This window comes from Simochromis diagramma, unplaced genomic scaffold, assembly GCF_900408965.1.
Source record: "Simochromis diagramma unplaced genomic scaffold, fSimDia1.1 OVJJ01000107.1, whole genome shotgun sequence".
NCBI classification, from domain to species: domain Eukaryota; kingdom Metazoa; phylum Chordata; class Actinopteri; order Cichliformes; family Cichlidae; genus Simochromis; species Simochromis diagramma.
In genome coordinates, this window is record NW_024387209.1 from 731,884 (window position 1) to 757,481 (window position 25,598).

Sequence of the window (25,598 nt, forward strand, 5' to 3'; positions counted from 1 at the left end):
TGTAACAAGTTGTAATTTTCAGAATTTGAAATATTTTAAGAACAATACAATTTAAACTTTCATCACATCAAAGATTGTATTACTTTTATTACAGAGCCCCGTAGGGGACATGGGAGAAAAAAAAATTAAGACGTACTTTTGTGAGATCTCGCAAAAGTTTTGAGAGATCTCGCAAAACTAACTCGGGATTTCGCAAAACAAACTCGGGATCTCGCAAAACTTTTGCGAGATCTCGCAAAACTAACTTGGGATTTCGCAAAAGTTTTGCGAGATCCCGCAAAAGTTTTAGCCGCATTCTTCGGCCTTTGACCTCCCGTTAGCTTCGAGCTGACGGGAGGTCGAGACCTACTACAGCCGGGAGGAACACCGCTTTCCCGGCACATCGTGCCTCAACCTCCCGGTAGGCTTCGAGCCGGCGTCCGAAGAATGCGGCTAAAACTTTTGCGAGATCTCGCAAAAGTTTTGCGAGATCCCGCAAAACTAACTCGGGATCTCGCAAAAGTTTTGCGAGATCCCGAGTTAGTTTTGCGAGATCTCACAAAAGTCCGTCTTAATTTTTTTTTCTCCCATGTCCCCTGCGGGGCTCCGTACTTTTATACATTCATGACATGAAATCCAATAAAATGTAGATATATGAAGAAGATGAAGAAGAAGATGGCCGTAGTGATAGATGTAGTGATACAGAATGAGAGCAACATCAGGATGAAGGACCTCAAGAAATACCAAAGGCTCAGAGAAGAGCTGGAGACGATGTGGGCTATAGGCAAGTGGCTACAACAGCAACATCGAAGATCTCTGTCCAGAAGAGCGCAGTCCCAGGAACACCTAAGATACTGCACAGGACCCTCAAACTCCCAGGCCTGTGGTAGAAGACCTGAGCTTGAAGGATAAACCACCCTCAGGGGCTATTCTACTCTATACTTATACTTAAGTGTTACCTTAAGGTTCCCTTCATTTCTTCAGTTTTAATCTGTATGTGTTTTAAAATCATCGGTAATCAACAAATTTGAACCTCACTTATTTAAAAAGTAAAGGTTCTTTAACTGTTATTGTCACAAAGCCTTTTTTGCTATTTTTAATTACCAAAAAAGAGCTATAACTTTTTTCTAAACATATAAAGACCTTTAAAGAAACACGTTTAACGGTTTACATGTAATTAATCCATTAAATTCTGTAATTTACCCATTAATCACTCATCATGAATTTTAGATTCACTGGACTTTAAGGGTAAAAGTTGTTCTTTTTCATCATAAAGTGAAAAACTAATTGTAAAGTCGTTTTTGTTCAGAGATGTACTTTAATGTTTGTCCATCAGGTGGCAGAAGCATCCAGCATCTCATCTTCAAGTCCTCTGAAAACTCTCACGTTTATTTATACAGGGGCGATCGTGGCTCAAGAGTTTGCAGGTTGCTGGTACGAGCCCCGGCTCCGACAGTCTCAGTCGTTGTGTCCTTGGGCAAGACACTTCACCCGTTGCCTACTGGTGGTGGTCAGAGGGCCCGGTGGCGCCAGTGTCCGGCAGCCTCGCCTCTGTCAGTGCGACCAAGGGTGGCTGTGGCTACAATATAGCTTGCCATCACCAGTGTGTGAATGGGTGGATGACTGGATGTGTAAAGCGCTTTGGGGTCCTTAGGGACTAGTAAGTGTTATACAAATACAGGCCATTTGCCATTGTTTATTTATTCATGACACATTTTGAAATGAGAAAAAAAACCTCAGAATTTTGCAAACTTTAATAATGAAGCAATGATATTCATACAGGAATAAAATAACTGTTTGCAGCACAACTTCTCAGGAAAATATCAGGAAAAAAAGAAACTACCATGCAAACTATCCAACACATCAGATGAAATACATGAACACAGAAAACTACAAATAACTCTATACAGGACAAGGCAAAACATATAGTAACTTAAAGCTGCAGTGCTCTTTTAAAAATTACAACTAAATCTTAGACCTGAAAAGTGTGGAAGTCCATTCATTATTGCAGAAATTTGAAATGGAAAATAATAATAATAAGCTTTTGAACATTTTTCAACCAATTTTGTTTTATTTATTTTACGGGTTTTATTGCTCATTTGAAAGGTTTTTGGCTTTTATTGTGAAAAAGACCAAATGAAGAAATGTTTCAAAATACATACTTAAAAATCTTACATTTATTTCATATTTCATATCGTTTCATATTTTGCCATCACTCATGTAATGAATATTGATTGATTCAATCTTGAGGTTTTTCTTTCTTTGCAGCTGTGATTCTCCAGATGTTACTCAAGACTTCATCATTTTTAGATGATAAATATAAAAAGCAGAAATGAAGCTGCAGCTTTTTTGTGTTGATCTAAGTGCAGACTGAAGTTCTTTGATGTCTTTTTATTTTACAACCTAATATATACATCAGTGAAAAATAGCTCCTCGAGTGTCCACTGAAACGGCACCAAGCTCTTTTCAGGAATATTGTGAAACATCTGTCTTCCACACCACATTAGTGCAGCTTTTAAATTTTACAGATGTTCATTATTTAAGACAGACTTGGTGTTAATGGCATTTATCCATTTTTTACGGATCTTTATCAAATTCGAAAGCATTTCAAAAGAGGCAAGCCTCCATTTCAAATCATAAAGTAAGTTCTACATTATTTTTTCTCATAAATTCGCTTTGGATCAGTTTTAAAGGTGTTTCAGCCTTAAAAATCTTTGAACTGTGCTATTAATCCACAACAAATACCCTGATATATAACTGTGTTAAATTAAAAAACCTATGTAAACAAGGTACAAACTGCAGTTTGTTTGTTTACAGTTTTATACTGAGAACCAGGTCATAACATACTCAATATGGATTCAGAAATAATCATGTAAGCATTTTTTTTTTTACGTGAATGTGAAAATTTATAGAGGTCGGATATGTCACCGAGTAAGTTTCAAGCCTCTAATACCAGTTATTACATCCGACAGCACCGATGATTTAATCCAAAATCTAAAAATGTGTTAAAAATGTAAAAGAATTGAACATTCTTTTAATCAGGTAATCAATTAAATGATTAATCGTTCCAACTCTGATTTCCAGAACATTCCTGAATCCTGGGATTCTTGAAAACTCTTATGAAATTTTTTTTATATTTAAAGTAAATACAATGTGCAAAGGGTAACCTTTTGTAAGAAAAAATAAAATAAAATAAAATAAAACAACAAGTAAAATGAATAAAAATAAAAATTGGTATTAGTTGACTGTATAGTGACTGTATAGTAATTAATTAATAAACGTTTCATAAATCACTGTAATGTAGTTGTAAACAGTTAAAAAGATTTCATAATACTACACAACATAATATGACTATTTGTTTTAAAAAAAAAGCACAAAAATGTATTTCAAATTTAAATTTGTTTAAATTCCAGTACATGTCGTACTGGTTTTTACTATGTTGTCTTTACGGGTCTTAAATTTGCATTACAGTCAGATAGACATTGGATATTAACTCCTTATGTACTAATATACTTCAAAAGGTCAAGCTATAAAACTGCAAAAAAGTTAGGTAAAAAAAGAATGAAAAGTTGGATCTCAGTTGATCACTATTGAATGTGTAAAAATATTTGTAAAATATTGGACATTAAGTCATTAAAAAGACAAATTTTAAATGCACGTTTGAAGTCTGATGGAAAACAGACCTTCCAGATGTTTTGTTAAATATAAAGTCTGAGAAAGGCTAAAATTTTCAGTCCATTTACAGACTTATAAACTTGGCAAACCTTAATATCTTCAAAGTAAAACAAAGATGCTCAAGCTGTTCTCAGTTGGTGTGAAAATTCCCATGAATAATCTCTGGAGCAGACGTCTGGACGGGGCTCATCAGTAGCTCTTTGGTGGCTTCTTAGCGAGGTGGAAGCGATTGCATCTGGAGGGAGTCGTAGGTGTCCCTGGTGGCCGAACTCAGACCCTAAAAATGACCAAAATCAATCAATCATCAGGGTTTTTTTTTTTAATTTAATCACAAAATTATATTCAAGTGATATGGTTAATTTTGATTTATCTCTTTAAAGCTAATGAAGCTTTTACACTCACCTGGTAAACCTGTTCGTTCTTTTTTGGACGCTGTAAAAATGTCAGTGTAAATAATTAGACATCAGGTTTTTGTTGATGGAATTTAATTAAGTAGACAATAAACAAGAAGTGAGAAATTGACCAATTTGTTTCGGTCATTTATTACAAACCTTCAGAGGAAGCTCCTTATATTCTCCATCTGTGCGTTTGTTCAGGCCCTGAATTTAAAAATATAACAAGTTCAGATACGAGTTTTCTGTGTTAGTATGCAAACTTCCAAGAGTTCTGTGTTTACAAAAAGTTTATTAATAATAATAATAATATTAATAATATTAATAATAAGATATTGTTTGTTACCGTGTACGTGGCGTCATCAGCTACCCTGCGGTTCTGTAGAAAGGAACAGAAGTCACAAGTGCAATTTTAAGGCAGGAGGTTCTAACAGACTTTAAAATAGAGAACCTATGTTGGGTTCTTTTCCTTCTTCCTCTAAGAAGGAATTGAGGGTTCTTCAACAACTTTCAAGTCTTTAAAATTCCTGAGAAACCATTCTTTTGTTGTTTTTGAAACTTCTTTGGACATAATCTACAAGTTCTTAAGAATACTTCACATTTATTGTAGTTCTTGTACAGGTGGTTTGGAGCCTGTAGTGTTTTTGAAAAGTAGTTAACAGCTTGTTTGTTTGTTTTTTAATTTTTATCAAATTGTCCTTGTCATGGTTCATGGTCCCTGTTTTATTTTTTAGGGAAACATGAATCCAATAAGGACAAAAACCACTGAAGAACCCAAACCACTTGCAAAAACGACCAAATACAGTATAAGCTAGGTATAAGTTATCCTTATAGTCTACTTAGGTTCTTCTGAACTTCATTTGCTACGGTTATTGTACAATTAATTGTACTACTTGCAGAAGTGGTTTGGGTTCTTCAGTGGTTTTTGTTCTTCCTGATCTCTGAACAGGGTTTATTTAAGAAGTCCATAGTTAATGAATTCTTTCAAACTTGTCCTATTCCACTTAGTTTGTCACAGTTTCTCCCAGATATGTTTGATCCATGCATTTATTCCATTCATAACTTTTAAGAAGCGTTTTAGTGTTCTTCAAACATCTTCCAGATATTGACGAGTCTTTTAAAATTCCTGCAAATTAGTTGTTTTCTTGTCCTTTAGATTTATTCCTGAGGACATTTCCTAATAATTATTTTAGAGTACTCAACAACAAACTCAAGATTTTGCATTTATTGTGGTTCTTGGTGTGGTTTAGGTTTTTCACAGGTTTGTGGTTCCCAGTTTCTTTAAGAAGTCCACAGTTTGGGAGTTCTTGCAATTTGTCTCCAGTATTTTAGTTTGTCACAATTCTTCTAATGTTCTTCGTTTAGAATCCAGGATTGCTCTTTCTACACGTGTTCTAGAAGAAGATTTGAGGTGCTGTTATTTTGTTGATCTTATCTAATACATTAAATCTCAATGCATGCTCAATCATTCAGGTAAGGAAATGGGATTAGTGACAATATCTTTCTACCACTTAAAACGCCAAGTCCATGAGGCCTAAAAGATCTGGGAATTTTAAATGAACCGGGAATTATAAAACTGTAAATAACTTTAGAGATGTTTAAGAAAAACTTTAAGGTTCTCTCAGCAACAGTCACTACTGCAGGATGGCGATCCAGTGTGACAACAATGCGCCTTATCCTCCAGAATCAAAAAAGTGGAATCAAACATATAAACATTCTAAATTTGTTTTTTTGTCTTTTGTGTTTAAACATTTGACTTCAGTACTTAATTAGATGTGTTGTATGAGAATAGCAGACTTACTCTTCCTCGTGCACTCTCGGGGTCTCCCGTTCTCAGTGGCTCGTAAGTACCTGGATCCTGACCTTTCAGGTCCTGAACAAGAACATGTTTTAATCCACATCATTCTCCTCATCAACAGTTATTCCCATTCTAAGATCAGTACAGTGCCAATATTCACTCTTAAAATCGGGGAAAACAGGCTAACGAGCAGTTTATGGTGTTAGGTGATAGTAACTTACACTGTATAAGCCCTCCTCCTCCATCTTCGCTTTCGATTTGAAGAACTACAGAAAAATATCAATGACTGTTAATCAAAAACAGCCTTTTGTGGAGTGCGAAGTAAGAAGGCTATAGAGTCATTATTGAACAGGTCTGATTTGGTTCAGAGATGAAAATTGGATTTGAATCTGTTTTTACTCCTAGACTAGAATCCAATCAGCAGTAAATATTAAAAAGAAACAAACCCACCTTCTCTTTGATGAACATGCCAGTGATGATGAGGCCATAAATGCCGAGGAAGCCATCCAGGATGTAACACAGTGCAGGGTCGTACAAGTTCATTGCCTCTGTGGAGATCAGAGTTCAAAGGTTAGAGGAAACACAAACTTGACTGAGTTCTGTGTTCAACTAAGAGCCCCAATAAAATGATAGTACACAACAAAAATGATTCTAATGTTGGTAACAGTTCATGAACTGTTGTTACAACTTCTACACTTCTATTCAAGCTTTGAACGTTGTAAAACTTTCCGCATTTCACTAAAATGCAAAGAAAAAAGTTCGGGCTCCCATGTGTTAAATAAACCCTGATAAAAGGTTGTTTAAAATAAAGCTATAGAAGAAAAAACTTCTTCCTATCATTTTGACTAAAACTGAATAAAAATAAGGTTGACAGCAACAGCAGTCGACAGTCTTTGTTTGTGCAGCGCGTCAGTGTGAAGGAGCTCGGCGGTTTCCTCAGCTGCTGCCGAGTGCTCGCTGTGGCTCATTAACTGACAGGTGTGTGTTCGTGTGTGGTTCAGTGTGGGCGTGTGTGTTTGTGTCGGTGTGTGTCTATATAGCCAAAAGATGCAGCAGAGCCTGTTTTCACATCACAGACGCTCATTAAACATTTAAGCAGGTCAGAGTCGCTCTTAAACTGCATTTTAAGAGACAAAAAATACACAAGAAAATACTTCACTGTCAATAAACCTCGGGTTTCATTTTCATTCATGTTGTTTATATAAATATAAAGAAATGTATTAAAGGTGATGAAGTTTGGCTGAATTTGCTCTATAAAGATGTGTATAGAGACAGGTTTTAGTAAAAGTGCACTAAATGCATTTCTATTTTAAATCTCTTTGCCACGCACCTATCCACATAACTGACACATGCCTCAGTCATGTGATTCTTGTGGCATTCAACAGGAAAGAGAAGTGATTTATGAGAAAACGCACCATAAAGAAGCATTTTCCCACCAAAGTAAATTAGAAATTTGATGAAATTCGTCATTTCTTCTTGTAACTGTATCGCTAAACAGACAGACAAACACGCGAGCAGTGTTTAGTTTGAAAAGCCTGGCGATTACTGTTTTTGCCCCAAACTGTATGGAGGCTGTTTTCCATGTATATATGTGGTATTATTTGAATTTCTTGTTTGGAGTGGGCTGTTTAGTTTCAGTAAAAATATGTGAGTCAGTCATGTGATTCTGATGAGAACATATTTTCTCCAGAGAGAAAAAAAAAGAGACGTAGTTCATGAGAAAATAAAGTTGTTGCTTTTTCTTTTTTGTTAAAGTTTAATGAAGTCTGTGCATTTTCTTTGAAATACAAGCAGCTCAAATTAATGAAGATGGAGTTTAAAACTTCAAATTTTACACCAAACTCGACAGACTTTTCTTCAAACTTCAGATAGATAAACAGGTTAAACTCCACTCACGTAACTCTGTAATTGTAATCAAATGTTTGTTATCGTGAACGCTGAAATGTGCTGTGCTGAAACACCGTTAATGTTGTAAATGTTTTTAGACTCTCAACCAATCACCACCCCCAAAAAACAAAACAAAAAAATAACAAAACACACACACGCATGCAAATACACAAGATTCATTTAAATTCATTTATATAAAGTTTGGCTAAACACATGCTGACGTGTGAGGAATCAACAGTGTCGTCAATCTTGTATTTCCTAACCCTGTAAATGAGATATATTTTTATCTTTGGTCACATTTCTCTGCGGTTAACTGCTTCATCTGTGTGGTTTGAAGCCCTCTCCTCGTCTTTTTCTTATCATCAGTTTCCAGGAAACGGTTTTTGCCCTTAATCAGTGATCGTATGAGCTTAGAGCGAGCATCTATCAACATCGTTTATAAAGAAACTCTGCTTTCACACTTCTAACTGAATGGTCAGACAGAATTATAGTTTTATGTTGAGAAACTATGACAGAATAGTGAAAAGTCACTTTCACACATCATGATGGTGATGATATGAAAAACATCAGCTCAGAGGTGCTTAAACCGCATGCTCAAACTTTTTTTTTTCTTAATCAATAAAGATAACAATTTTCAGCTGAGTGCCACTCTGTTCATTCTCATAAAGATCCACCTGAAGTTTCTGCATCTGAAGCTGAAAGGAAGCCCACATCACAGCTGCAATGCCTCCTTTCACTGCACGTTTCATTTCATGGTCATTTTAAGCTGACAACACGTCTGGTTAGATAAGAGCAAAGATAAACTGAAAATATACGCATCAGGAAGCCCGTGTGTGTGTGTGTGTGTGGTCGAGGTTAGGGTTTAATCTGATGAGCACAGTGCAGTTTCATGTTCAGTTTCACACACTCATATACGAGGCCTGCTTTTAAAAAGGCAAACTATATCAGTATGTCTGCTGTGATGAAGTTACACTAGCTACAGTCAGCGCAGGTTAACGGTTTATGCAACTCTGTACCAGACTTTCATCAAAAAATATGCAACTGTAGGTGGCACACACACACACACACACACACACACACACACACACACACACACACACATGCACAGTAGATCTGTATCTACTAAAAGTCAAAATTTAGGTTTGAACATGGCTTATGAATTCTTTTTATAAATACTCATGCACACAAAGTTCTCCACCACTATGGCTTTAAAAAGAAATCTAAGTGCACGTGTGTACATAGCTCTGTAATGAGCGCACATAAAGTCATAATGCCAGTGGACACATGCAGGTTACATTTTTAAATACAGACTCGCAAGGCTCAGATACAGAATGGCGTCAGCAAAGCCCAACAGTTATGTATCTGATAGCGTGACACCAGCTACTGTCGTGCATGCAGCTCGATACCAGTATTCTTTCAAAAGATTTACAATTTAAACTCACACACAAATATATCTGTTTCAGACCTGCTTTCATAAAAGTTTGGACATGCTTTGCAGGTTAAATACACATGCACATGACGTTCTGCACCACTATGACTTTAAAAAGATGCCTCAATTTAGGTACAAAAACATATGCGCTTAAACTGAAGCCTCAGTATAAGCGCACACTTACAGGTAGCTCTAACGTAAGCTTGCGTGAAGATGTCATAATGTCAGCTAGTTACTACAACTAACTAAAGATTTGTAAGATCTTTACAATAGTGCTTCGATAATATTACACTAATGTGGTCACACTTTCTGTACCACAACTGGTTTTTTTTAAAGTTTAAATTGAAGTTTGAATATTCATTATGTGGCTGCTTTAATGAAATGATAGCTGAAGAAGAAATGCACATAAAGTTCAGCACCACACCTGCTTAAAGATGCATCAATTTAGGTGCAAAAACATGTGCCAGGCCTGCTTTTAAATAGGTAGACTCTACCAGTAATATACCTGTGTTGATGAAGTTACACTAACTACCGTCGTGCATGTAGGTCACACACCTGCCTGAAAAATGCTTCAGTTTAAGCACACACATGCAGGTAGTTCTGTAAGTGGCTTAATGCAAGGTATAGTTTTAAATACAGACAGACTTAAATATCTGGAAGAAATATTTAAATTGGTTTAATTTAAAACTTGCAGACAATTAGAAATACTTCATATGAGACCGTGTACTTTAGACGTACTTTTTCAAATGTTGTTTTATCATTTTTTGTGGCGTAGTAGTTCTAGTAGCAGAAGAAGTTAGGTTTTAGTAGTATATGCATGCAGGTAGTGCTCTAATAATTCAAATGCGATGTGGTCACTCTGTAAAGCATCTTTCCTATAAGAAATCCAGGCGTCAGTGTCACCATCATAATAGGAAATTATTTTCAAATGAAAAAATAGGCATTTATGATATGTAAGCTAGCTAAAGATATCTACTTGAGAAGTGTACCTACATTGTTGAGCTTGCGTAATATTACAATATAACACAGTGTCACCTTCGCTATGTCGACCCACGAGTGACTGAAAGAGGTGCTGGCAGTACTGTTCTGGTGCTCCGTCAGAAAAAATCAAATGAACATATTTATGTACATATATACATACATATATTACATATAACGCAGTCAGCATTATGTATGTATATAATAAACATAGTAAAACCATTAAAAATGTGTACACGTGCATACACTGAATAGTGAAAAAATACTGAGTTAAAAAGTTTGCACCTTTTTTTTCATCAGTGTGTTTTTGAAGGATTTGGGACATTGCACTGTTTAAGTTGGCGGTCAAACAAGTAATACATTATATACATAATTATGTATTGACTATAATGTATAGTCAATACATATAACGGGGTACGTTAATTTACTGAAGATCAGGATCAAGAGCTACAGTTTTATTATATATAATTTGGACTAATGCAGATGATTTCTTTGATTACGCCAACAGAAGCCGACCCAAATAAGAAAAGTAGGCTGCGACCAGAAAGGCATGGAAATGCATGTTTTTAGCGTGCACTTACTCTCAGCAGCTTTTACAAACTAAATTGGATTCATGTATTTTTGAGCAAGATGCTTTATAACATTATAGACAAATATGACCTTTTAAAAAAAAGATTAAAAACGGTCTTTTCCAAATCATTTTAAGATTCAGCGCTCAGTACATTCAGAAAACTGGTAATACAAATGCAAGTGATGTATTTTCTAAGTATTGTTTTAAATATTTATACCAGTCCTGTAACTGGACATGAACCCGAGCCACAGTTCAAACATGAAAATCCCGTCACATATGAGCAATATTATTTCTGAAGAAGCTGATATAGCGGAAATTCTTTTACTATGTCCTGAAAGTACAAGTATATTCTGAGCTCTTTAATTGAGTATATCAGAACAACTGAGAGATGTAGCAATTTAAACATATATGCTTCATAATGTGGATGTATTAGAGGTTTTTTTCTTTGCATTAATATCTGATGGACATAATTGCTTCTCCTTCATATGTCTAAATTCTTGTTTCTGTTAGCTGAAGTTAGTGATTACCTCGTGGTAGAACAGTAAAGATCAGGACTTCATAATTCATGCAATCATCATATTTTAGCATATAAAATGCCCCCAGCTGCTCAGAACACGCCTCTGTCACCTCTGCAAGTACATGTGAACTTGAAAACACTTAAAGTTTTTCTAACTTGTAAATTAGAAAAACTTTAATAACAACTTATAATTTTGATATTTTTAGAGGTTGTTTCTACAGTTTTTATGCCTGTTGTGTCAGTAAGAACAGATTCAATAAAGCTTTTAAACTAGTTGCATTAAACTGCTTCATAACTAGTCCATTTGTTATTTGTTTTTGCTTCTCCTAAAAGGGAAATGACAGTAAAGAAGAGGAGAATCGGAGGAGTTTCCACTGAAACTGCATTAAAAACAGTTCAAGAAACACCCGGTCTGTCTAATCTGACTGACTGACACATCAGCGGAAAGATCAGTGACATTTTTTATGTTTACACGAATTCTTCGTGACTCATCAGAAACATTCACAGACACCATTCATAAAACTGGCTTTGCAGAGTTTTCCATCACAACCTCTCATAAGGGATCCCAACATCACAGAGTGTCCGTGAGTGCAACATCAGCAGGTTTCCTGCATCTGCTGTTCAACCACAGGATCACAACACAGCCCTGATTTGCAGTAAATGCACTGAGCCAACATGGAAACACTCAGCTTTACTCAGCTTAACCTATAGCTTCTTACGCAATTATTGCAACATTAAAACTGTACAAGAATAGAAATAGTAGCAAAGCTTCGTGGTTAAAACAACAAAGCAATACAGATTAAAAATTCAAGAGTCTATTAAATACTGATGTTTTAAAAAATCTCTTGCAGCATTCAGCATTCAGTACAACATTTTTTCTCTCCAGTCAGCAATCAGATGTTTTTCTGGCCCACAAAAAAAAAAAAAAAATCAGTTGAATTATTTTATTTACTGCCAACTTCATCTAAAAAAATACAGAATATCAGTGTTATCATCGGCGTTATACAACAGCAGAAATACCAAAAAACAATGATAAGTAAACCTTCAGAATAAAAGAAGTGGAGTAAATACTAAGCTCTTCTTTAGACTAACCCCTGTAGGCTGCAGGTATCGCTGCTGGAAAGATGAATTGGCTGCTGTCAAGGTTTACAAGAAATCTGCCTTACTGAAATATCATTTTACCTGCATGCTGCTGTCTTTCATTTTAGCTCCTTATTTCAGGTCGTTGTGTCAAACAAACCAGCGGTGGATGGAAGCAGCTACGTCTTCTATCCACACAGTCAATCAAATCACTTTCATTGTAATAAAAGTCATTTTTATTTTAAGTCATATTTATTGAAGTAAAACAAATAAAAGAATAAAAATACTATTGAAAGTTCATTTCAGTCAGTGGCTCAAACAAGGCAGTTGCCAATGAACCTGCTCGACAAACGGCCCCGTGCCATTGATGTTGTCGAAAGCTGACTGGTCAATAAATAGTTGACTATGTTGTATTTATTTAATGGCCACACACAGATTCTTATCTTTTAAAACCACCTCTTCTCTTACAGGACATTTATACACAGACACAAAACCATAGAAAGGCTATGAAAGACTGGAGTCTTTAGAACTGAGACAACGTATTAAAACGTGTTTATTTAGGTATCTAACATTAGATCTAAGTTTTCTGAAAGATAATTAACATAATTCACATCTTAGACGCCCACAAATAGTTGCTAATGACATAAAAGAGGGTTTAGGAAAGGGCATCATATCAGTTTCTAATCTATTTCCACTGCACTCATTACAGAGCGCACATTAGGTTGTCAATGTATTAACTGAAGTTCTGGGAAATGAAATCTGACCAGAGGTTTGGAAATCAGCTTGTGCTCAGACTCCTGCCAAGTTCAGTAGTTAGAATGAAAATCAAAGAAATGCCGAGAGGCTAAAGGTTCAGGACCATCCAAACATTTTTCTAAAGATATAAGACTCAAACTAAAGCGGTTTCTACTTGGTTTGGATGCTGAGGGATACAAATAGAACTAAAACTTGACCCCAGGTTACGCAGTGAAACAGACGAATGACGCCAAGTTCCCACCGGAAAGAATAGCGATCGTTAAGGGGTGTTTTATAGAGTGTATGGATCTACTGCGAAGGAAACGTGAACGACTGTTTGTTACAAACAGGTTTGATTTGAATGGTTGTACATTGTAGTGACCAACCATTCAGTGTTTTACATTAAATGGTTGTTTGCTGTGTCTTTTCAGCGTGAACTTTGTGACTGGATTGCCATGCATTTGATATGAATGAGAGATTGCTGCTGGTTTGTTTTGTCGGTACTGTTGGAAATAAAAATCACAGTAAAGTCCAAGCGAAGCAAAAACAGAGCAGATTACTGTGGCCTGACACTCAGCAACTCGATGTACTCCCACAGCTGCATGACCACACAGAGATGAAGTTTTCAGATTACCTGGCACACTTGACCTATCACAGGGTTGCAGTGACATATATTTTGCCTCCGTCAGCTGATAAAGGTGATAAAGGTGGTATGTGATACGTGTAGGTGTTCAGCAGAACAGAGTTTCAGGGGCACCGTCATGACTTCTGAGGATTGTGTGGACTGTCTGAGCTCGATGCAGATGATATCGCAGCCTTGAGGTCTTGACCTGCAGGTCCTCAGACCGGTTTCTTGGGCAGGAAATCCACTGACACAATCTGTACACCTCCATTTTACTTCTACTGTACATCCACTGTGTTTTTGCTGCATACACAAAAGAATCGTGTCCCTTGAAAATGTTCTTCCACGGGAAACTTGAGCAATAAAGATATCTTTGTTTATCTAATGGGCAGAAATAACAGGAAACGGCTCCTTAAGGTGAACCATTACACTTCAATATTAACGTCAGTTCGGTTTTTAAAAAAGATTTTTTACACCATTGGTTGAGACATTTAATCCAGTTTTACTTTGTTTTATTAAATTTAGCGCATAATTCTACTCGATAGAATATGTCTGTGAAGGTTCTCAGCCATCCAGGTCATGGTAGTCTAAAGAGCTCGGAAAGAAAAGTGACGCTTTTCTTTCCGAGCTCTTTAGACTACTCTATAGAACCACTTTGTTGTATTGACCCTTTACAGATAGTGGTCACTACAGTCGACAGCTATTCAAAGGCTTTTCCTTGTATTTGTGTCAGTGTTGATGGTTTACTTGTACATAAACCACTACATTGGGCACTGATGTGTCCATACTCTGCCACCCCAAAAGTGGACACAAAACCATTTGAAAAATTCATGTTTAAAAATGAAGTTCAAAAATATTTTTTTCATACCTAAATAGAAATAAAAATACTTAAGAAAAAAGTCCTGATTGAGATTGTCATAATTCATGCATGAAAGTGTTAAAGTCTGATTTTACAGTTTATTTTTTTCCATTTTTCCGTTTATTTTCTCCACATAATGAGTTGTTTTTCATGTTATATTTGGTTTCTGTGAGATAGGCTCCAGCTCTCCTGCAACCTATATTGGACAAACAGAAGAAGATGGATGGAGCAATGGGATGGGATCAATATTTAGAATCTTAGCATTTCTTGTCTTACCAAAAAGCAATTTTGAGCAGGAAAGTCCTATAATTTTTTAATATTGTTATTTTATGAGTTATTTCTTTGTTTTTTATGCAACACCAAGGAGCTAACAGTGCTAACAGAAAAGTAGAAACACAATGTTTGGCTGGTTTTTCGTGACTCATTGACAGACTTATTTGGAAGATGTTAAATTTAGACTTATCTTCATTTATGTCAGAAGAGAAATTAAAACGTGAAATGATCATTTACAGTAAAGAGCAGTGAGGAGGTGGAAAAATCAGTTTTACTCTGACGTTACAGCGTGTCATGTGTAGATGTCTGATAGCAGATCAGACTTCTGTTAGGATTCATTCATTCTCAGATGGCAGCTTCTCTGCCTGTGAAACACTTCAGACTGGGTAAAAGGTTTGAGCCATATTAAAGCGCTGGTTGTGTTGACAGACGCGAGACTTCAAACACTCTGAGAGCAGCGACAGTTTCCTGAATGAAAGTAGAGAGATGAAGAACCCGAGGTCGCCTTTAAAAATCCAGCTTGTCGCTTATAGCAAAAAGGATGTCGTTTCTAGGAGACCTAAAGAGCATGTGACAAGATGTAGTTAATGCTCAAAGAAAAGGGTGTGGCCTGAGTGCTGTCAATCAAAGATAAGGTGCATGTTGTAAGATTACGTCTCTTCCTAAGGCTTCCTGTATGCTCTGAAATAAATGATCTTCACCAGATAAGAGTCATGTTTCCATCCACATGATTTCAATTTAAGCAGAAACTACAATTACTGCCTTTTATATGTCACCCAGTCTTTGCTGCTCTTTCCACTGTTGTTTTTTTTTTTTTTTTCATTGTTACCGCAAAGTTGAGGAGGCTAAACCCGAAAATCTCCTCACAGTGTATAGTTTACATTCATGCCTGTTGACTCATTTCTATCACCTCTAGAAATGATGTGTTCAGGTGTTCCCCTGAAAAAATGAAACCAGAGAAACTCGGTCAGATGATTTTGTATTTGTCTCCAGGCAGAGAAACTTCACTCTCAGGAGTTGATAGCATTTGTTTGTTTAGAAATGATCACATTTTCATTTACAGATCAAAATCATCACCTTTGAGCTTCCTGTACAGCAGCACTGTCTAGTTTTTAGCCTGCAAGACAGTTAAACTGGCTGGCTCTGGGTGTTAAAATTTGTGTTCAATTGTGAGTTTGGGCTCCAATTTGTATGATAAAAGAACATAATCAGAGCAAACAGCTATGGCACCACTTTCAAAAGACTCATTCAGCTCCAGCCAAGACAACAGAATTAGAGCCTCTAGTCAACACAATGAATCAATCAAGGAATTCCTAACAAATTTTGACGTACTGCCCGCCTGCACCTCTCAAAACTTGTTTCCACAAATTGTTCTATATCTAACTGGTTCTACACATTTCCATTAAACAAAGCCCAGGTACCAGCACAGAAGCACAAAACTGTCCAAATTTGCAGCCATCATTGTTAGTTGCCATGGGAGGCGCTAACCTCATCGACTGGTAGATGCAGGCCGCAGATTCTGCCCACCTTAACTTCCTTCTAATTTAGTTACCCGAAATTTTGTTCCATTACGCCGCGTAAAGAGAAAAAGGCAAAACATTAATGCCGCAAAAAGAGATTCTAATGGCCTGGTGTCACATAGAGCGAGAGCCCCTCGACCCCTCTCCACCAAAGAATAATCCATAAACAACTTAACGGCTAGTCCTGTTGTAATTAAAGTAACACACAGTTCAAGAAAGAAATATATACACATGTGATTGAGACAATAGCAATCTCGCTTAAAAGCAAGTTATAGTCTAATGAGTATATTCACTAAATCAAGGCATATTTCTGCATTGCTGCCGAATGGCTCAGGTTATGTGGTTCATTGTAGGGTGTGGCAGGTTTGCTTAAGAGAAAGTAAAGGGGACAGTTTTGAAAGAAAAAAGAAATATAAAGGCAAAATCAAGGCAAAATATTCAAATAAGATCAAAGATTTGTTCTTTCTTCCTCCAGATTTTGTGATGAGCAAACGAATCTCTTGAAGATTAGTTGTTAGCTGTGTTTGTCCTCGCAAGAATGATTTTGCAGTCAAGTGATCATACCCAACAGTTTTCAGTTTTCAGTTGCATGACATTTTAATCTAAACTGCTCTTTAAAAAATCAAACAGTTGAATATCATATAGTGTTGGGCCGACTCCAATAGGTAACGCTGAGTGAGTTATGGAAAATATGTTTTATGAGATCAGCGTTTTGACTGCCAACAACTAAATTCTAATTGGTTAATGCTTAAAGGGACATCAATGCAGGAGGCGATTTACTCGACGTGTCAGTTTGCCACTGATAGTTGGCAACTAACAGACATTACAGGCTCCAGTTGCGTGACAACACCTTAACATATTTGCCACCTTCACTGAGAGTGGTAATCACTTCAAACCCTAACCCTGGAAACCTAGATAAGGACACTCAAGCATATAATCCACCATTATTTTAACAATGCTGTTATTTATACACGTGATTCTCCCTCTAAACCGTAGGAAGTGCAAGAACTTTGGGCTGAATCAGGCTAAAACTCTTAAAACTGGTTCCAAATGCCCAGCAAACAAAGTTCAGTGTAAAAAAGTGCACTTGTAAAATCATTAAAGCACATGAGTAGTTATGATGCTTTTCTTTTATGCGTACATTGTTTCAGTACAGATGGGATTCTATTGTAGGGATAAATTAAACCTTTTATGCCACGTTGAAATCTGTGGAAGCTACTTTCCTGCCTGCTATTGATTATAGTGATACACACTTTCAAGGAGCTTTTATCAAGCGTGCTATTTATTTCAAAGGTTCGTTACAAACATGAGCCCTTCATTATGTTTCGGTGAGTCGGCACTGACTACTTGCTGAAATATCTGTAAAGCGAATATGGGTTAACTTCCAGCTCGCATCTGTCGCTGTCTCTATTTCAGCTCAGATAGTTACTATCTTGAAGTCTCAATTGTAATGCACCCAAGGTTTTGAATGATGAGGCTAAAACTCCATTAGGTCTTATATAGAAGTTTTTTATTCTAAATGAGCACTCAAGGTGCTTTATACAACATGCCTCACACTCCAATAGATGCATCTCGCCCAAGAACATTTGGCATACAGACAGGAGCAGCGAGGGATCGAGCAACCAACCTTCCAATTAGTGGCCACTGCTGTTTCATTGTTTTGGTTGCATTTACAACAGGTCTATGTGGTGAAGAACATTTCGATGTCAATGAGACCTACTTGTGAAATGCAATTAAAACCAAGGCAGTTAGATGCTCACAGCTTGAGAAACCCTGAAATGTACTTGCAAACATGCCGCTGTGGTGTCAGAGTTGGCAGTTTGCATCCGAACACCTGAACGAATCGAGGACATCTCACCGCTCTCTCTTATGTAAGTGTGTTGAGTTTTTTTTTTCACCTCTACTCTGTGTTCATTGTGTCACTTTGGGCCTAGAAAGTACACCAGTAAAAATAAGCTGAGCATCTGCTTAGTATAGCCGTTTTGTTTGAGTTGCATTTTCTGTCATCTTTTGCGCTTCTTTTAAACCTCCTGTTGAACCGGGGTGTTTCCTTAGCGGGGGCTGAGAGTTGTGCCTTGTGCAGCTCTCTGGCCACCACATTGAGCCAAGGTACAGCTCAGTTAGGGAAACACGCTTTTGACAGCTAAAGAAACCACAACACTGCTTCCTGAAGTGGGGGTCTTTACTTTTTGTGGTCAATTATTTCTCTTGAACTACAAAACACAACTACACTGGCACCTTTAGACCTCAGACACTTACAAAGAGGACTATTTCAAGCTTGAAGCCTGTTTGTATTGTTATTAAACCATCTTTTAATGGTCTAAACCTACATTAGAAGTAAAAGTCTTAATCACATGGTGGAAAAGACTAATCCAAAAGACACCTAACCAACCAATGCAAACTAATATGGATATTTTAAATCTTTCAATTTTAATTCATTAAAATGACAATATATAAAAAAATCCTTTCAAAAAGTCTGATACATACAGTCGACTCTACACTTTATCTTTTAATGTTTCAGAGCTGCCATCATGTTGGTGTATTTAATGCATTACATCAAAAAAGACCCTTTTGTCTCTGTTTAAATATTTGTTAATAGGGTTGAGATGCTGTTTGAGAAGTCACTGTAACTAAATGGTGTTTTTTTTTTTGCCTAAACCTTATAAAGTATTAAAATCACACCTTTGGACATAACATTGGTTACTCTGGGCGCTTATAGCTCCGATACTGCACTGGAAAATATCTTGTAGGCCAGACGAGGCCCAGTTGTCACAATACGACTGACACTTAAGGTAGACATGTGGCTGCTTTGCAGCACGCAGACTTACTCTGAAACAGCGCCGTCTGAGAGCCCAAGAAGAACTGCCCCATCGGCAACAGAAAACTGCACATATGAGCTAATCGTCGGATGCTAATGTAACATGTAATGCACCTTTTCTTGGTCATTATATTTTAATGCTGTTTTGTTTGTTTTTTTAAATGTAAAGCTCACAAAGTGCATTAAAATCTGGGCAACTCTGAGTACTTACAGCTCTGCCCTACCATTACAACACACCTGGCATCTGGCCTGTATAAGGTGGACCTGTGGTGTGGCCCAAACACCCAGAAAGCCCCACAGAAAATCTTTCATCCTAGTTTGTATTATTACACATTTAATGTCAAATGAAGCTCAGAGACAGGAGTTATTCAGGAAACAGAAACCACAGGTTTTACACAGCTGCACTTCATATCATTACTGAATCTTAATTTTGCCCCTTATCTGGAAAAGAGGGCCTTCATTTCTCTGTTTAAACATCCAATAAAAAGTTTCAGATGCCAAATGTATTTTCTCAGTCATGTCATCATAACTTATTGCTCTTTATTACTAAATCTGGCTGCTCAGGGCATCTACAGCTCAGTTACTGTACTAGAAAATATTTTGCGTGCCAGATGTTGTCTAAATTTCACAACACTGTTAGGCCATTATTGTGTAAAACTGTGGCTCCTTGCATCAGGCAGACAAAACCATATGTAGCCCAAAAAATAATGTCACATACGGGCCACGTGGTCCAGGAAATCGCTCAAAAGTCCTTTTTATTACTTTTAAACAGGCCGTGCACGTGATGAACACCACTAATACTGTTTAGACAGCAGTTATTCAGGAAACAGAAGCCGCAAGTGTTAAAAAGCTGAAGTCTTACGTTTTGCTCCTTATATCAAAAAGAAGATCCTCATTCCTCAGTTTGAACATTTGAGGTCCTAGTTAAACCTTTCTCGTTCATGATATCAAAACTAAATATGCTGTTTAGTTTGGATAAACTTCACAAAGTGCATTCAAATCACGATAGCAGACAGATTTTAATCCTAATTTGCGATACTCTAATCACTTTTAGCACAGTTTGGCACTTATGTGTGCCAGATGCGGCCCAAATGTAATAGAAACGTGGACATTAAGCCATATAAGGTGTTACTGTGGCGTGTGTTTGTTGTCGTTTAAGAGTAATACTACATGTTTAACCTAAATTAAAGTTGAAAGGCAGTAGTTCTTCAGGAAATAGAAGCCGAAAGTTTTAAACGGCAGCACTTCATACCTTTATTTTAATTCTAAATGTAATCTTTGGCCCCTAACTTACAAAGAAGACACTGATTTCTTGACTTGAACTTATATTAAAAAGTAGCCCTTCCTTGGTCACGCTATTATAACTTAACGATGTTTATTTCTTGTAACTCTCACAAAGTGCACTTAAATCATGATAACAGACACATTTGGGAATAATCTGGGATACTTTGGCCACTTATACCAAAGTTAGGCGTGAATATGTGCCAGATATGTTCCAAATGTCAAAATACTGGACACTAGGCCGGCATAAGGTGGTGCTGCGGTCTGGGTGTGTCTTTCTTGAAGAGTGATTTTTATCTGATGTTAAAGCTGAGAGACAGCAGCTATTCAGGAAGTATGAGCTGCAAGTCTTAAACAGCTACATGCCATGCATTTATTTTAGTTCTAAAATGTAATTTTTGTCCCCTAACTTACAAAAACGGCCCTCATTTCTCACTTCAGAGGCGTACTTAGCCATTTAATAACCATGTCGGCCAAATACAAAAGTCTAATTGTCTTTACAACGTGTGAACTGAGCAGTTTTAATGCTTACTGTAAGGCTGTGTTTAGTAAAGAAAATACTTTGTTTAACGAGCATGATTTTATGTGTTAAGTAGTGCCTTTATCGTGCCGCAATATAGCGCTTATTAAGGAAGCACTGCAGCCACAAGTGTCGAACTACACGTCTCATGGTGCTGCTGCACAAACTTCATTTTTTCATAAAAACCAAAGTGACAAACTTGATTTCTGCAAATTCTGCTGTTAATATTTCCTCCTACTTTTAGCTTTTATTCTCAACTTTATTTCATCGTCGGAGGAAGGTGATGGTAAAGTGATTTTTATCTGTGTTACTATATTCTTGAAATGGCTCTAAAGTGTGAAAAAGTATTGCTGCCTGTGGTGTACCAACCTGTAAAATGGAGGAACTCTCCATTTTCTAGCCCTTTGTCTTTGTTAGAATCAAACATCTACACATTTCTAATTACACCCCACAGTTTGAGGAACTACTTCGTTTAGTTTCCCTCGACTGTTTCTATTCTTTTATTCGGGTCCAGGAAACACGTGATTGAATTGGTCCCTTATTTTAAACGAGCATGATCTGCCTACACCGGATTAGCTCGTCTTTTGATCGATATTTAGACGACTTAAATTTGTTTTTGACTGTTTAATTTGTTATTGAATTCCCTAAACTTTGATTTAGGGAAATCAAAGTTTGTGATAATCTAAACTAGCTTTAAATGTCTGAAAATATAAATGTTTTAAACTGATCTTGAAATGGTCTACTGGTCTAAATGGTATGCAATGCTTTCAATTGTAGTTGGTTTAAACTGGATTTCCTGTGGTCTAAACTGGTACTTAAGTTTTTAAAAAAGCTTTTTGTTTAACCGTTTTCTTTTTTAATCTTTGCGACCGCTTTTAATACCTCGCTTTGGCGCACACTTATCAGCTTTAAACTGATCTATTAAAGCGCCAAACAGGTCATTTCATAGTCTAGACTGGCTTTGGATCTTGAATGGTCTGAACTGGATTTCTGATAGGCTAAACTGGTACTGACGCTGAAAACCGCTGCTGGATTAAGTTGCTTTTTCTAATTGTTGAGACTTGTATTACCACTGGTACATTAGCGTTCTAAACTGGTCATTTGATGGTCTAGACAGTTATCTATGGCACTAGACCACGGATGACCTACATTAGAATTTGATAATGAAAGGCCAGTGTTAATGCTTTCAAGGCTCTCATTGAAAGGAGTCATTTTAAATCCCTTCTGTGCCTGACTGCTCCTCTGAGTCCCAACAAACTTGTTCCCTAAAGTGTTTGGAAGAAATACTGCTCCAAAAACCTGAAAGTGTGTTTCCAGAATGTAATGTTTTGGTAACTCTTAGTGAATTTAAATTTATAATTATCCATTATCTAGATTTATTTCTGTATTGTTTTGTTTATTGCCCCCCCCCCCCCCCCCCTTTTTATTGCAGCTGTCAAAGAGAATTCAAGCTAAAGTATATTAAATCAACTTAATACCATAAATAAACTGGAGATTTGATTATGTAAACTATGAACATTTACTTTACGCAAACGCCTGTGAAATGCTACGTGAAATGGTCTCAACTGGTATGCAATGCTTTTAATTGTTGTTGGTTTAAGCCGTGTTTCCTGTGATCAATACTGGTACAACCAGTGGAAAACTTTTCCATTTTATTTGTTTCAGTTTGTATTTAAACAGTTGAACTTTGACGCACGTTTTTTAAGTTTAAACTTGTACGTTAATGATCTAATGATCTAAACCATAATCTATGGCTCTAGGCCTTGGTTTAAGATGATCGGTATATTTTATTTTATAAGACTTTCAATGGGAAACTATCACTTCTGTGCTTGACTGGCCCTCTGCATCCCTACAAACACGGTCCCTAAAGTTCGCAATGAGTTTGGAAGAAAATGCTTTTAGGTTTTGTACTCCAAACGACCTGGAAGTCTTTGACAGGGCCTCCAAAAATGAATCCTATGGTAACTCTTGTTCAATTTAATTTTACGATTATTTGTATTGAGTTGTACTTTAAGCGCTGAAGATTTTTTGATTCCAAAATTTACTTTAAAGTTTGAGTGGCTTGAACTGGACTTTTAATAGTCTAAACTTGGCTTTAATGCTTGACAATGTAATTGCTTTATTCTGGCTCTAAAGTGGACTCAACTGCTATATAATGCCTTCAATTATAGTTGCTTAGAAACTGATTTTTTTATTGTGTATTCTGGTATGTAACTCTGAGGTTTACTGAGATGAGGATTTCCTTTTGGGTTATTTTTTCACCAGTGTAAGAAATAAACCTATTGTTGAGTGAGATTGTACATTTGTTACATCGAGTTTTGCCCAACTTTAGTTCAGATGTGTCGTTACATGAGATTGATTAACTTGATTAAACTTCTACCAAAGAAGTCTATGAATATGAAAGTCTATATTTATAATAAAGTCAGAATTTAAACAAACTGGAAGGAAAGATTAACGCATTATGCGTCATTTTTACACCTCGACAGCATGCACAAACTGATTAGTCAACGTCCGGATGTGGATGTTAGCCGATAGTTTAGCTATCAGGTTCAAGTTACATAATAAACTTTTTCTTCTGAGTATAAAAAGTAATTTAAAAAAAAAAACAGAGGGGTCAGATATCTTATTTATTTAGGCAATGATGGGCCTTTTTTTAAGGTAATCCACACAGATTAGCTTGTGTGATAATCAGACGCATCAACACCAGAACATTTCTGATTTATAGTGTTAGCTAGCTAATGGCACTGTGGCTTTCAAATCTAAAATTGGTCATTAAATAACATTTTTCTTTTTACCCCTAAAAAAATGACAGAAATCTGAATTTTGTTTGGTTGTGTCGCGACGAACACGATACAGAATCCAACATGGCTACCAGAATTCTCCACTACAGACATATTCAGCTTAAGACTTTCTGCTGCTTGAAAACATTTTAAATCTGCTTTATGTAGATGCTGTTCTGTTAGATATGTGGGGTTATTTATTTAGACGACACACATCTATGCAAGTACAGTTGGTATTTTCTTTTAAATTTTCTGATCCGTTTGAGGGTTAGCACTTTGCTTGTCGATTAAGAAAACTGATTTAATGCATTTGAATTGTGACTGCTCTGAAAGTTCAACCATATCATACTGACAATCGCTTCATGACTGAGACTATAATATTTTTTTCTTAGCTTCTGCAAAATCAGCATTTAAAAAAAATAAAGCTAGCAGGATTTAAACCAAGTTTAGGTCTGATTTCGTATCATGTTTCTGTTAATCATAAACTATTTTTAAAAACCTGTCTTAACTTTTGTCACGCTTTTAGAAGGGAAGTGATGCCTCTGCAATTCTTCTATTTCAAATCTAGGTGTAGAACTTCAAAGTGTGTTCGGGGTCTTACCAGCCGGGGAGACCATTGAGGCGAGGACCAGCAGGCCAGATATCCACATCTGGAGCGCCATCCCGAACCAATATCCCCAGACGACGTTGTTTCTTCAAACTGGTTTCGGCGATGAAGTGAGATGACTGAACTAAACTAGTATCTTCCTTCTCTGTTGCCTCGATGTGGAACAGGAAGTGGTGAGGAGCTGCTGTGCCAGGTGACACTCAGCGACACACTTACATCAACTTTTCTCCCACACATGAACACACTCTGTAGCACACATGGAAAAACAAATTCAGCCTCTTCTTTTGCCAGCTATTCCTGCTTTTGATGTTTACACGGTTATGTAACTGAGAGTAAATCTTTTAAAATAAATCTGAAGCACTTTTTGTTTATATTATTTATATCACCGTTTCTCTTTTTAAGGCTGGTTTTCAGTGCTAGAGGCTGTGTAGATCAGTTTCACTTACAGGTTGTCACTTTTGAGTGTAAACTCAAGACATTTTAATGTGCTGGGTACTAAACCATGACCTTTACTTTATCTTAGTCAAGTGGTTTTAGTCCTCAACCCAAATCAAACAGAAAGCAAAAACTAAGCAACTCAAACTGTGGTTTCCTGATGGTCTCTCTGCCACCACTACTTTGTCAGGACTTTTACCCAGGATTTAGTCAAGTACCACAACTAGTGCAATCACCAACTGTGTTCAGAAAAATTGACATATACAGCCAATGAAATGTATTTCAAAATCACTTCCTCAAACCGTAAAGTTCCCTCCATATATAAAGACATTTACTTGCAGCTGGCAACTGGACAAAACTGTCTGGCCGATAGTTGATTATAGTTGAATTTCAAGGCTTGGTTTGATTAGATTACTTTCCAATTTATTTACCCCCAGCTCATATGAAGCACCAATATCCTTTGCTTCCATTGGTAGTTATTTCAGTCCATTTTTGTTATTTGTGTCAAAACTGAGAGAAGTTCAACTCAAGACTTGCCCACTCAATAATGCTAACAGTTAATTTGCCTGGATTTAAAATGTCTCTGGTGGCAGTGTTTATGCTAGTCGTCCTTGGCATCATATCTGGTTAAAAGAATCAAAATGGTGACTGCCAAAGTGCTCAACTTGAGGTCTCAGAATAAAACCTCAATAAAGCTGTGGGACTCAAGCAAACCATAGTGAGAGCCATTATCCACAAATGGCTAAAACATGGAACAGCGGTGAACTTTCCCAACCAACATTTTCCCAAGAGGACAGTGACGATTCATCCAAGAGGTCACAAAAGACCCCGGATGGCTTAAT

General features: G+C 36.8%; 1 protein-coding gene across 1 annotated transcript; it reads right to left on the bottom strand.

Annotated features, from left to right (window-relative positions):
• Positions 1-1,715: 1,715 nt before the first annotated feature.
• On the bottom strand, positions 1,716-24,477 carry LOC120746173 (T-cell surface glycoprotein CD3 zeta chain-like). Its single transcript, XM_040051490.1, has 8 exons — positions 24,316-24,477; positions 6,295-6,392; positions 6,066-6,110; positions 5,848-5,919; positions 4,393-4,425; positions 4,206-4,253; positions 4,057-4,086; positions 1,716-3,931 (listed from the first exon to the last, which is right to left on the bottom strand). The coding sequence occupies exons 1-8, from the start codon at positions 24,374-24,376 to the stop codon at positions 3,866-3,868; spliced, it is 453 nt and encodes a 150-aa protein (XP_039907424.1). The 5' UTR covers positions 24,377-24,477; the 3' UTR covers positions 1,716-3,865.
• Between the last annotated feature and the right edge of the window lie 1,121 nt (positions 24,478-25,598).

Excerpts from the sequence above, each read along its gene's own strand:
- LOC120746173 (XM_040051490.1), bottom strand. The coding sequence starts at position 24,376 with ATGGCGCTCCAGATGTGGATATCTGGCCTGCTGGTCCTCGCCTCAATG. Across the intron at positions 5,920-6,065 it reads AGGAGGAGGGCTTATACAGT|GACCTGAAAGGTCAGGATCC; the intron begins GTAAGTTACTAT and ends GTTCTTGTTCAG. Across the intron at positions 4,087-4,205 it reads ATAAGGAGCTTCCTCTGAAG|CGTCCAAAAAAGAACGAACA; the intron begins GTTTGTAATAAA and ends ACATTTTTACAG.